This window comes from Ananas comosus, linkage group 9 (assembly GCF_001540865.1).
Source record: "Ananas comosus cultivar F153 linkage group 9, ASM154086v1, whole genome shotgun sequence".
Taxonomy (NCBI): Eukaryota; Viridiplantae; Streptophyta; class Magnoliopsida; order Poales; family Bromeliaceae; genus Ananas; species Ananas comosus.
The window spans coordinates 10,452,666-10,466,597 of NC_033629.1; the positions used below are offsets into that span (position 1 = coordinate 10,452,666).

At 32.4% G+C, this 13,932-nt stretch overlaps 1 protein-coding gene across 1 annotated transcript; it reads left to right on the forward strand.

Annotated features, from left to right (window-relative positions):
• Window positions 2,908-10,464, forward strand: LOC109715910 (DNA-directed RNA polymerase III subunit RPC8). The gene is made up of 8 exons (XM_020241142.1): window positions 2,908-3,098; window positions 5,316-5,432; window positions 6,167-6,262; window positions 6,825-6,912; window positions 7,355-7,418; window positions 8,874-8,940; window positions 9,029-9,118; window positions 10,137-10,464. The coding sequence occupies exons 2-8, from the start codon at window positions 5,322-5,324 to the stop codon at window positions 10,185-10,187; spliced, it is 567 nt and encodes a 188-aa protein (XP_020096731.1). The 5' UTR covers window positions 2,908-3,098; window positions 5,316-5,321; the 3' UTR covers window positions 10,188-10,464.

Genomic DNA, 13,932 nt, shown 5'->3' on the forward strand with positions numbered 1-13,932 from the left:
GTTTTGTTTTGTTTTATTATTATTATTATTATTATTATTATTATTATTATTTGAGTGGTTAAGGTTTTGTGCAATCCAATAGTGGTGTGCTTGTGGTGGGCGTTTGAGATTGGTTGGATACTTCATATCCTGGCTACAAGATTATCCATACTTTCCAGATGGATCTTCTTTTGTAATCTACTTTCTAGAAGGGTCTTCTTTTTGTAATCATTGGTGACTGTTACCTATTTCATTTATTTCATTTGTCATCATCGGTAACGGATTACTCGTTTCGTTCATTTCATTGATAATGGATTACTCGCTTCGTTTCTTTTATTTAAAAATAAATTTAGCTAGAAATGTGAATCACTAGGATTCGAATTTGGGATTTCGAATACCAACCACGGACGGTCAGTTAGAATGGAAATGTTAAATTATCTTTTTATAAGAATAATTGCCTATATATCCTTCAAAATTTCAAAACTATCTAATTTATCTTTAATTTTTTTTTGTTTTCAATATACCCTTTATATGTTTCTCCATTATTCAAAAATATTCTTACAGTTACCACCCGTTAAGTTATTTTGAATTAATCGTGAGTTAAATATCTACCGAGTTAAAAAAAAAATCAAATTAAAATATATTTTTTACCTTTAACTTAAGGATAAATAAGAAAAGTCGGTGAGGGTAGAAAGGTATTTTTAAAAAAGTCAAAAATGAAAATACTTCAGTTGGTAATGGTAGAGGAGTATATTTAAAAGGAAAAAATAGTAATTTTACAAAGATAACGGTTATTACTAACAGTTCATTAACAGAATTTAACACTATATTATATATTTGAAATAATTTGAAACAGTTCATTAACAGAATTTAACACTATATTATATATTTGAAATAATTTGAAACGTAAGAAAATTATTTTTAATATTAGCATTCTAAGAGAGGTAAATTAGAAAGTTGAAAACTTTTCAGAAATATATAAGCAATTGCCCTATTTTTATAATTATTTTTTATTAAAGTGATTTTTGGATATATGGATTCAATCCCCACTTCTAACATTTTTGTGAGCTTTAGTCGTAAAACTCTATCTTCTACTTTACATTTCCGTTACAAATGAGTGTTAGTATATATTTCTGACCTCAAATCCATTTTCTACTGGATCGATTTTTTGGATAACAAACATAACACTACAAATATACTTATGAAAAAAATTAAATTCAATTCAATTAAACGAATTTGAGTAGATTGATTTTGGTGCCGAATACTTTTATAGGTAAACTTCAAATAATACCCCTATGGTTTCACACTTTCTCACTGTAGTACTTTGTGGTTTAAAGTGTATCAAGTTAGTGTCCTGTGGTTTCATTTTTATCTTTTCGCCAATTTTTTCGTTAATATTTCGTTGAATTATATACAAAAAACTTCAGATACTCCACCTAGATTTATCAAATATTCACTTTAATACCCTTTAGTTTTAACTTTGTCACTGATTTAACGAAATAAATTAATGGAATCGATAATAAAGAGATAAAAATAAAACTACATGGTATTGAATTGATACACTTTACATGACAGAATATTAAAGTGAGAAAGAGTAAAACTACAGGGTGGTATTGGAAGTTTTCCCTACTTTTATTCTAGAATGAATGAGAATTTGTTGAAGATTATTTCTATTCTTAGCCATATGACTCATAGGTACTTTTTAATTTCCGAATGATATGTTTTGGCAAAACATATATTAATTCTCTAGTCATCCTATTGAGAATTGTTTATATATAAATTTCTAATAATTTCTTTTTTTTTCCGCGTCAATTATTTATATAAGATTCAAATTGCACATTTTTAAATTACACACTTTTTCAAATAGAATATATCCCTATTTAATAAAAAAAAAAAAATTACACGCTTCTTACGCAAGTTAAAATCTAATCATAAACATTTCAAAATAAAGATCTAGACCTTTGAAAGCTTTTTACAACATAAAAGGTCTTACATGTAAAAATTCATAATTTTTGAAAATCTATATATTGAGTTTTTATTATTATCCTTTCTCGAAAATTTTTCATCATTAATTTTAACATCACTTAATACATAAAAAAATAATTTTCAAAACTTTTGAAACTTTATAGGTTTGTATTTTAATTTTTTTGGTCACATTTAATAGTTTGGATTTAATTTTGGATCTTTTAGATATAAACTTACACTTGCGTAAAAACTTACACAACTTATATAATTGGATCCCTGGGGTGAGAGGTGGGAGAGTCTTTTTTTTTTTGATCCGTTCCGATTTGCTAAAAATTAATAAAAAATTGGTTACTGTCTTGATCAATTCTGAATGGATAAATAACCAGGGTCAAAGAATAAAATAAAAATTAATCTGTCCTGAATTCATCTCGACTACGGATGTGACTGAGTACGGATTCCCGAAATTTTATCTGAATTCGAATCGAACGAGACATATTTATGTGATGCTAGACGAATGTTGTTTCGAATACGAGTATAAAATACGAAACATGATGAATTTGGATTCGACTATAGATATCAACCGTACCTAACCTAATTCCCAACGTGACCCGAATTCAAATCTGACCATCATTCAATAGATTTTATATTTTATAATTTTATAATATATTTGATTTATGAATGCTTAATCTAATATTTTAAATTTATATTTTAAAATTTTAAATTTTAATATAATAATATATTTTAAAATAGGATAAAAAATGATAATTAGTTCGGGTTCGGATTTCAATATTTTAGTGGAGTTCGGTTTCTCACAAACTTTCAAAACCTGTCGAGTTCGAATCGGGTTTCGAATTTTAAATTTGGTTATCGGATTCAGAATTTTACAAATATGTACGGAATCCGATCCGTTAACATCCCTAGCGTCGGACGCGCCGACGAAAGTCACGAAACAAGCGTGCACAGTGCATCCCTCTCGTCACCTCCCACCACCCTCGGAAACCCTCGGAAACCCTCCAATCCCAAACCCTAACCCTAAAACCTCCCAATCCCTCTCCTCCCATCCCCTGCGCCCTCATCCTTCTCCCGCACCAGGCGAAGAAGCAAAACCCCCCCTCGACGTAATCTTCCCGGAGCCGGAGCAATCTCTCAAATCTGTGAGGCTTTTGGAGTTTCGTATTTAGATCAAAAGATTAAAATTCTTGTTCTTTTAATCTCTGCGGAAACATATTCCATATAATAAGGGTTTGATATAGTTTCTTCTTCTTTTGATTTGTGCTTCATGCTGTAATTGCTGTTAGATTCTGATTTACGGTTACTTGGATCGAAGTAGATGGTTTAGGATTTGTGCCTTCATTGCTTTAATGTTCTTATTCTATCTTAGTTGTTTTGAATTGAAATGGAAATATTAGGCCCTGTTTAGCTATGCGCCTTGTTCTAATTTGTGCCTCGTACTAATATGTGCTTCACTTTTCTAAATCTTACATTTTTCATCAAAAAATGTATGTTATACCGCATTTTTAAGAATAAAATGGGCATACTAGTAATTGCCTAGTTGTGCCATAAAATGTTTGTACGGAACGGTGACGAAATAGTAACGATGCAAGGTTAAGTGCTACAACATTAAATTTCGAAAGTGCAAAATAGAGTTTTTCAAAAGATGAGAGGTAAAATGCAAAAATGAATATTTATAGGGGATTTTCTGCGTTTTAGCCTATTACTGATGCTGTATACTCCGAGATGCCTAACCATAATTGTCTCTCTCTCTCTCTGACTTCGACACCTTACAAGCTGCTTTCTGCCGCGACCACTGCCGCCGCTACGCAACTGTGTGCATTGATTATGCGCGAAAAATTCCCAAACCCTGGTTCTTTGCAAATATTCTTGCTCTAGGTATTTGCGCTATTTACTTGCGATCCCGGTGAAAACTCTAAAATCAACATTATGCAGCGTTCATTTTACAGTTCGTAATATTCCAGGAATTCTTCATGTTTTCTATTTACAATATTTAAGTCGCAAACGTGCAACTCTATTTGGGAAATTATAAGAATAGTTGATGAAGTTGTGGAATCATCATAGATTCGTAAATATAACGTGGGTTAGGATGGGAATTATAAGCAGTCTATTAACAAGGATCCCAACACAAGAAGTATGGTAAGTTGGTAATAAACTTGCCATTCCAAATATAAAATATTCGATATGCATGAAATGTTACAAACCGATGAAATGAATGACCCTTTAAGCAACTACTAAATCATCAAATTTACTTCAAAGTGGTGTTCCGTGAGGAAGTTTGATGGTAAATGTATTTATACTTGTGAATCTTAGACCTGTGTAGGCATTGTTTCTGTTTTCTTGTTCTATTTTTTTAAAAATGCATATTTTATGTTGTTATATCGGCCCACAGACGAACTTCACTATTTTCATCACCATGGAATAGCTTGTGATGCATCCAGGCCAGATGTAGAAGGGCATCTTTTTCTGCTTTAGAAGCGATAAAAGTTAATCTGAAGTTTTTGTTGTTTTGCTTGCCGAGCAAATCCTATAGATGTATAGACTCCAAGCCATCCGCCATTGGCCTGCGCACTCTATCTTGTGGAATGGTGTTTAATAAAGGCTTTAATTATGCTATCCTACACTGTACTTTATGTTTTTTTTTTTTTTTTTTTGACTTTCTACACTATACTATATATATATATATATTTTTTTTCAGAGGCACCACTCAACTATCTTCTTTATTTTTTAATTCTTACACTATAAGCAATAAAGCTAAAATGTTAGATGAAAGATGTTAAAAAATACTGGTTGAAGCATATATTCAACTCGTTTTGACATAAAAAATAACAAAATACATAAAAATAACAAAAAAATAGTTGAAAATAACTTGATAGAAGCCTTTAATGAGTCTATCATAAAGATTCATTTTATATTTTTTCTGCTATTCAATTAGTGCCTCCTAATATAAAGTTGTTAGATTTTGTCTAGAACAATAGATTTGTTAACAGTAATATAGAGATTGGCGAGAAAAAAATAGTTTAGTGATATCAATGAATAAAGAAAATAGTACAAGATATAAAACCGAAAATAAATCTAAAATACGGTGTAAGAGATTGATAAAATATAATAATACAATGGTGTCTTTGAAGGAAAAAAATTGTATTATGTAGCTAATGCAAATAACACTAAAGCGCAGTATAGTAGGGTGTAATTAAGCCTTTAATGAAACAAAAGAACAGCAACAATGCTAAAAAGGCCTTGAGTGCCTGTATGAGATTGTTATACATTTATATCCGTATATATGCATTTAAACTCTGCAATGTGTTGATTTTTACTGTCAGGATAGTGGTTGTTGAAATATATTTATTGGTTTGCAGGCAGGCATGTTTTGTCTCAGCGAAATAGAGCATGATTTGCCCATACCTCCTTGCTTGCTTAACCGTCCTCTAATCAGCGCAATCAAGGAAGAACTCGAAAGATTATTCTTAGACAAGGTATGTAAGTACTTTGGGCTTAATAATGCTGCGGTTGGAACATAAAGAACTTTACTTGAGCTATAGCTCATTTTGAAATGGGTAACTAAACTTTGAAATTTTGCTTTACTAACTCATCTTTCATTACCTTATAATCCAACAAATTCTAACTTTTAAAAGATTGATATTACTACCTCACCATTTGGTGTGTTTCAACTATCTGGTTAACTTCTGTTCGAACTCAGTGGTTTTCTTGTCAAAAAAAGTCATAGAATATATCACTAAGGCCTAGTTTGGTAATGTGGTGGCAAAAAGCACATTTTTTATATTTTGGAAGGCTGAAAATTTCGAAGCACTTTCAATCTGCTTTTTATGTTATAAAATTGTGGTAGCGGCAGCTACTTGAGAAGCATGTGCTTACATGCTTCTTCGGTGGCAGTTGCCAACGCAATTTTATAGCATTGGAGGGGGGAATATTGGAAGTGTTTTGGAATTTTTGGACCTTCCAAAGCATAAAATAGGTGCTTTTAGGCACAATTTTACCAAACAAGGCCAAAGTAGCATAACATTCTGCCTTCTAACAATGACGTACTTATATCAAATATACTGTAAGGTTACATAATAAAAGTAAAATTTTAACAGTTCAGGTGCCTATTTCAATTTTAATATGCCCTATAGTTCATCCGAGGTTTGTACATGTTGGCCTATTGCTGCAAAACTACCATTTGTTCTGTCTTCCTATTGTTGTCTCTTAGGTTATTGCAAATTTGGGGCTTTGCATCTCAATTTATGATGTTCATTCCGTTGAAGGTGGCTTCATCTTTCCAGGAGACGGCTCTGCGATGTATAAAGTACAAATTGTATATTTATTTGATTAATTGCAAATTTAGCCTCTAAAGTTTGATATGAATTTGAATTTTGTCCTTAAAATTCATTTGTAGCTATTTAGTCCGTGAAGTTTTGATTCTCATTTCTCTTTCATCTGTAGAGTTTCAATTGAAACAAGTTTAGTTACTGAAGTTCGATGCCAATTTTATTTTATCATAACATTATCTTTTTTAATTAACAAAAATCAATGGTGCTGGTTACATGGTGCAGATTTCAAGTAGTACATCTTCAGACGGACAACTGTTCAGCATAATAATCATCAGTACCAAAATGTTATAACAGAAACTATTAGAATGAAATTAAAAAGGAGACTAAATTTTAGGATGTAAATATGCAATGAACCCTATGTTAAACATCACGGAAACTTCACTTTGTAACTTTTAATGTCTGCTCAATATGACTTCCATTAGTATATGGCCAGCTTGGCCTTTAGTTTGCAGTATTGTCAAAGTGTTTCATTTCATCAAATTGATTCATTTTGTTGGGATTATTTTATGTAAGGGGACTTCCACTTTTCTTTGATAGGTTAAATTTAGAATGGTGGTATTTCGACCCTTCATCGGGGAAATTCTCATGGGAAAGATTGAATCATCTGATGAAGATTGTCTGCGCTGTATGTCGAATATTTTTTAATTATTTCTATCTATTTGGATAAGTTAGTGTATTTACTTGTTTTCGAGTTATAGCTGTTGTAGGGGTAATTCAATATGTACGTCCAAACTGGATTAACACTCTATCATTTATTCATCGGCTTTCTTGTATCTAGTGTATCAGAACAAATCGTTTATTTATGCGCACACAGCTTTTATGTCTACAGCATTCTTTTAACGTTAAAGTGTTCCATTTTAGAAGTATGTTGTTAATGTTACCTTACTCACTAATTTCTTTTGTTCGTAAGGACGGTATGTTATAATAATATTTTATTTAAATAGATCTTTTCATTGTTCTTGTAAGACTGTTGGTTAATTCAGTAGGTTTTACTTATTTATCCAGATGGTCAGGCTATGTATATTTTATTGAATAATGTTCATGAGAAGTGCCAAATTTTGTTGCAGTGTCTCTTGGGTTCTTTAATGACATATATATTCCTGAGCATCGAATTGCGCGGCCATGTAAAAGGTAAGAGCTACTTATTTTTTTACGAGTTTTCTGTTGTGGTGTTCGCCAGCAATCTTTTTTTCATTTGATCGGTATTCTATCTAATACTTTTTCCAAATTGTCTTATTATACAATTAGATGCTCCCTGATATGTGGTTTAGGTAATTAAGTGATCTAAACCTGGCCTCTGATTTGTTATAGGAAACCAGCTAATGTTGGGAATCCTGTTTATTGTTAGTAGGTTGAAGGTTATTGCCTGGTGTTTTTTTTGAGGAAATTTCTGAAGAAAGCAAGTTTACTTTGTTGTAGAAATTGCTATATCTCCTAACGATATCGATTGTGTTTAAATCTGTATTGTTAGCATAATTTAACCGAGCTAAGGATAGAGAGAGAGAAAGAGAGAGAGAGAGAGAGAGAGAGAGAGAGAGAGANCCCACCTTTCTTATCTAGATTGTGGGATAGGCCTTTGGAACTTGATCCTTCCATTTCAATGAGGGATCAGAAAAAATACACCAGAAGTTACATCAGTGCCGAGTGCGACTTTTCGAATTCATGTTATTATCATAGCACAGCACTATACTTGGCATATACCATGGATGCCCCCCCTTTCCCCCACCTTTCTTATCTAGATTGTGGGATAGGCCTTTGGAACTTGATCCTTCCATTTCAATGAGGGATCAGAAAAAATACACCAGAAGTTACATCAGTGCCGAGTGCGACTTTTCGAATTCATGTTATTATCATAGCACAGCACTATACTTGGCATATACCATGGATGCCCCCCCTTTCCCCCACCTTTCTTATCTAGATTGTGGGATAGGCCTTTGGAACTTGATCCTTCCATTTCAATGAGGGATCAGAAAAAATACACCAGAAGTTACATCAGTGCCGAGTGCGACTTTTCGAATTCATGTTATTATCATAGCACAGCACTATACTTGGCATATACCATGGATGCCCCCCCTTTCCCCCACCTTTCTTATCTAGATTGTGGGATAGGCCTTTGGAACTTGATCCTTCCATTTCAATGAGGGATCAGAAAAAATACACCAGAAGTTACATCAGTGCCGAGTGCGACTTTTCGAATTCATGTTATTATCATAGCACAGCACTATACTTGGCATATACCATGGATGCTGCAGTGATCATTAACATAAAGCTTATCTTTCTCTTTTCCCAAAATCCCAAAAGCTATCCAAAATCGTAATAACTTGATGTGTTATGCATAATTAAAAACTTAAAATGCATCTAATTTTTATAGTGGGGCTTCAGATTGTATCTCCTTTGTGTTTTAATGTATCATTTGTGCCGCGAATCATGTTTTCTCTTCCCCAAATATGCTACCATTCCATCCTTCTCTGAACCGTCAAAAGCCGGTCGCTTAATTACAGAGCCTTTTTATTTTTATTGTTTTTATTATTATTATTTTCCTCTTGCTTACTTCAATACCTCTGTTTCCCTTTCGAAAACTTACAGGGGAGATGATGGCATTTGGGTATGGCTTTATGAGGGTGAAGAACTTCCTCTAGATATAGGTGAAGAGGTAATCTGGTGTTCATTCTAGTCTAATTAATGGTGTCCTTAATCACAATTCTGCCCCTTGTTATAATATATGGAAATTTGTACTCCAGGTACGCTTTCGAGTACTTAGTATAAAATATCCACCTGTCCCAAATGAGCAGAAGGAAGATGCAAAGCCATTTGCTCCAATGGAGATTATTGTGAGTTATTATTATTCCTCACATATATCTTAACTCTCATATGAAATATCTGAATGATTCCTTTTTCTACTGAAAAATCACTGCATTTTTGTAGTCATTTAATTTAATGTGAGACGTTCTCTCGCTAACAATTACAGTAATAAAATTCTTGTGGCCTCAGCTCATTGCATTTGGTTAAGTTACATAAGAGTCGTCAAATCGACATTCACTTTTCCTGTTAAACTTCAGTCGTTGTAATCAGCTCTTTAAATTTTATTATTGTGTTTCAACCAAATCGAGTTGTGAACATCATTCGAATAAATAACACAAAGCTAGGCATTTGAGTAAGCAAATTTAGGATTTTAGCACTGGCACTCTAATAAGGTGAACATATTGTCCTAATGCTAGCTAATTAGTTTGCACATCTGCATGATTTATCTGGGATGCCCATCAACAAATATTGTGATGACTTGGCACTCCATTAGCAAACTGTAATTATAGATACTGGTTAAGTTTGCGCTCGTTGCTTGAACTGAACTATTTCCCTCTTTGAATTCAGTTTCCTGTTGATATCTAGGTAACCTTGCTTTTGATTCTACTTGTTGAATAGCGAAGTTTGATATTTATAAGATTTGTCACTAAATGAAGTAGAACAACAGTTTGGTGCAGTTTTAAGTGGATCGAGTCTTCAGCTCCGGTTGCAGAAGGTGGAGTTAATTGATTTTATAGTGTCTCTATAGCCTGACTCTTTGAACGGATGTCTGATAAATGAAGAGTTTCGAATTTATTTTTCTCCTCCCTTTTTGGGCACAAGCTAAAGTAAGCTTCTAAGTCTCAAAAGCAGGAGCTCGTTAATGCTTCTTTTACCCGCAATCAAAACCGCTGAAGGGGATTTCGCACAAACAAAGAACGTTGTTGGTGCTTATTTGACCAACTCTAATAAATAGACCATGCAGTAGGAGTGATTTTGAAAACTTTGTGAATTTGATAATTTGCAACATTTGGCCATTGATTGGAAACAAATATTATTTATTTGCAGGGAGAGACCTCTGGAGATGGTTTGGGTCTCCCTTCTTGGTGGGGAGATTAAATGAAGCTGCAATCGGCGAACTCTTCGATAATCTACCGCTATAGCCGTATCGAAAATACGACATTGCTAGAGCTCGTGTGCATCGATTAGTCTCAATTCACTTACACTACAGTATTTCATGATCAAAGTGGTTCTACTCTTTTGTTTTAGATTTGTTAGCTCTGTGCTGTTTGTTTTGTGACATTTTCTCATGTGGAGCTTATTGTAAAGCAAAATTGGATATGATCTAATGTAGAGAAAAACCCAAAAAAAGAAATTTTTTGAAAATTGGTTTGTATAATTTAGCGACGATTTGCATCTTTGTTACTGTATATTAGTTATTTAGCATCATTAGTAGAAAGAGTCTGCAATATTGACTGTAAAATCAATTTAATAACACTGTATATTACACTGCAAAAGTTTTGTTTGCGGAGCTAGAGAACCACTATCCCACGAGTAATTAATTGGAGGTTATTAATTTTCCAGTTAAGTTGCTGTTAAGGTTTAGTTTGAAATTGCCGGTCTCTAAAAAACGCCTGCTTTTATATTTTGAAAGGCCTGAAAATTTCAAAAGCACGTTCAATCTTTCCCCAATAGTATGCGGCATAATTAGGTAAATGATTACTATTTCTCCTGTGGCGATTTTCAGTATAGTTTTATAGTATTGGAGGAGAAAACTTTTAAATCACTGATTTTATAGGCCTTCGAAGTGTAAAAACAAGTTGCTTTCGACAACACTTTTCGCAATCTCAAACTAGGCCCAAATTGAAGATCCGTAAACTTGTATCAATATAAAATTTTGAAACTCTCTTATGTGTCACTTTCAACGCTAATACATCAAGAGCAAATTTCACTTACCTAGCTACTTGTGACACCTCTGTGAGTAGTCCCATATCGAATGAGAATCAGATTGTGATTGAGAATATAAGATCCTAGTAATAATAATCGAGCTTAAGTATTTTAGGCTAGTGGTTTGTATCTTACGAGTTATTTTTGCTAGGGGAGGACCGGGTCGATACAGTACTCATAAGAGAGAGAGAGAGAGAGAGAGATCTTTGCTGCAGTGTATATATCAGCTGGTGTGGTTATTTCTATGTTGTGTGGTGTATAGAGGGAACAAAACCATGTGTTTACATTGAAGAGGAGATAGTCAATTTGGTGGTTGTATGCTTGGAAACTTTGTCTAGTATGGTGTTATAAATAGTGTGTCAGTGGCTAGCTAAGCAGTAATTTAAGCCTCCCTTCATTTGAAGCAAGTAGAATTGGGTCCACTTCATCTTTAAAACTATGTATATAGTAGATCTCCAATAAGTAGTCCATATATTTGCTAGAAGTAGTGCTGTGTTACAACAAATTTTTACAAATTCACTTTTTAGATGGTTTTATTTCATTCATAGATAAGTGCATGTTCATGAATAAGAAGAGTATAAGAATGACTCTACCTATTCAAGTCCATGAGTTTATAAATGTAGCATCTAAGTCATTTTTTATAGAATAAGCTAAATCATCTTACTGGTAGAATACATTATTCTAAAAACACTGCAGTTGTCGAGATTTTACAACGGACTAAAATAAAACTCCTCGACAATAATAAGAAAAAAAAACTATGATATAAAAGTTATTGCTGAATAGTTTATTTTAACATCTCGACAAATCTTAGTAGCAAATAATCTACAAATGCACTATACTAGAGAAATCAACCAATGAAAAATACTAGAAAAAAAATGTGGAGAACCTCCTCACATAGGGACATAAAATGAATAAGTTTTAAAATAATAATAAATGATTAAATTAACTAGATTACCTCACTATATATGGGGAGCCCCTCCCCATACAAATAATGTGGGGGCCTTTCTATACAATTTTTGTCCAATGTGGAAGACATTTTGTATCATATGCGTCACCTCATAATAGGATTACCAGTCAAAGAGAACGTTACATATGAAGACATTTGGAGAGGTAGGTAATTCCATTCAAAAAAAATCAAACAAAAAAGGGGGAAAAAAAAAGAAGAAAGAAAAAAAAATAAAATGAGGTAGGTGATAGTGAAGATGATGTGATGATTCACGATGCTTATGTGAAAACACATCACAAATACCTAAGGCATAGGGTAAAAAAATATATTATTTCTGCAAGTACCATGTACATTTTATATCCACCTATCTAAAAATTTAATTTATATATTTAAAAAATTTTAATAAAATTAGTACAAAAAAATAGAAAAAACTTAAAAACCTTCCCTGTGGTTTTGCACTTTCTCACTTTAGTACCCTCTGATTTAAAGTGCATCAAGTTAGTGCATCAAGTGTATCAAGGGAACTTAATAAACCAAATTGAGTCCCAAGGGTGACAAGTAATAGAGCAAGAACCAAAATTGATGAGGAGATGCAATTAATCTAATCAGTCCAAGTATATATTATTCCTTTCTCAATTCAAAAAGCAAGATTTGCTGATGTTTGTTGTTGAACACATCAACTTCAATTTGCTCACCACACTAGTCTGAATATTTGAATCCTCCCAAAAAAAAAGAAAACAAAAAGATAAAGCTTCAGCTGGAAAGTTGAGTAAATGACCTGTACTTTCATTAATAGTAATATAAAGGCCAAAATAGTGAGACATGGCAATGTAGAGGATTAGTGATTTCACAATCATTATATAGAAGATAAGTTGGTTCACACCTCTTTTTTTTTATTTTTTTTTCTAATCTATTTTCTTTTGATTTGGCCCTATTTCAATTTGGTTTTATTTGGTCCTTTCCTGATTCAGTCTAATTCTTCCGATTTGGTTTTTATATGCGCCCAAATTGTCATATGATCGTGCTAGATTCATGCAATCTGCTAATATAGTCTAACATGTGGCAAACAGATATATCAAATATAGTATTTTTTAAAAAAAAGTTTAAAAATAAAATATCTAACTTAAAAGTTTAAGAATTAAAATAAAATTTTACTAAAAGCTCCCCAACCAGTGCTGCAATTTTCTCATATAGAAGATTAGCTTTTAGAAGAGCACAAATAAAAAATTTGATTTTTTTTTTTAAATTTTTTAAGAGCCATTGCACATGATATCATAACTATGGTGACATTGTCTCCAAAATTTAACAGTTTAATATATTGTGACTCAAAATACTTTTTCTATTTTGTGATACCAAGCATGAAGCATATCTTGGCAAATCCATAGATAAAAAAAAAAGATAATATCTAATATATCATTCAAAACTATAAAAATACCTTATTTATTTCTAAATGACCAAAATATCCTGATTGACTTACAAAAAAATAAATTTCGGGTATATAATTAAAAGCCCCTTCAAAAAATTAGGAATGGCATCTAACATACCCTTCAAAACTTCAAAAATATTTAATATACTCCTGGTAGACTAAAATACTCTTAGTAACTTTTATGCAGCGTTTGGTTAGGGGATAGGGATAAGAATAGGCCCTTATCCCTCACTTTATACCCAAACGCTAATTTTTTACTCGAGAATAGTAGTTCTTGGTTATCCCTACCATCACCTCCATTTTCTATATAAAACTAATTAAAATTGTTCTTATTCCCGAAAACAACCTAATTTTCATTTTCATCCAAATACTATTTTTCTTATCCCCGTACTTGTACCTATCACTGTAATAACTAGTTCTTGCTTAAAGATTCTTTCAAATATCTCTAAGCTCATGTAAGAGTTTACTAATGGGAATTAGAGTTTAGAAGGATATTTTGGTAATTTTAAAATAGGAAAAACTTCAAAAACCCCCCCTGTGGTTTC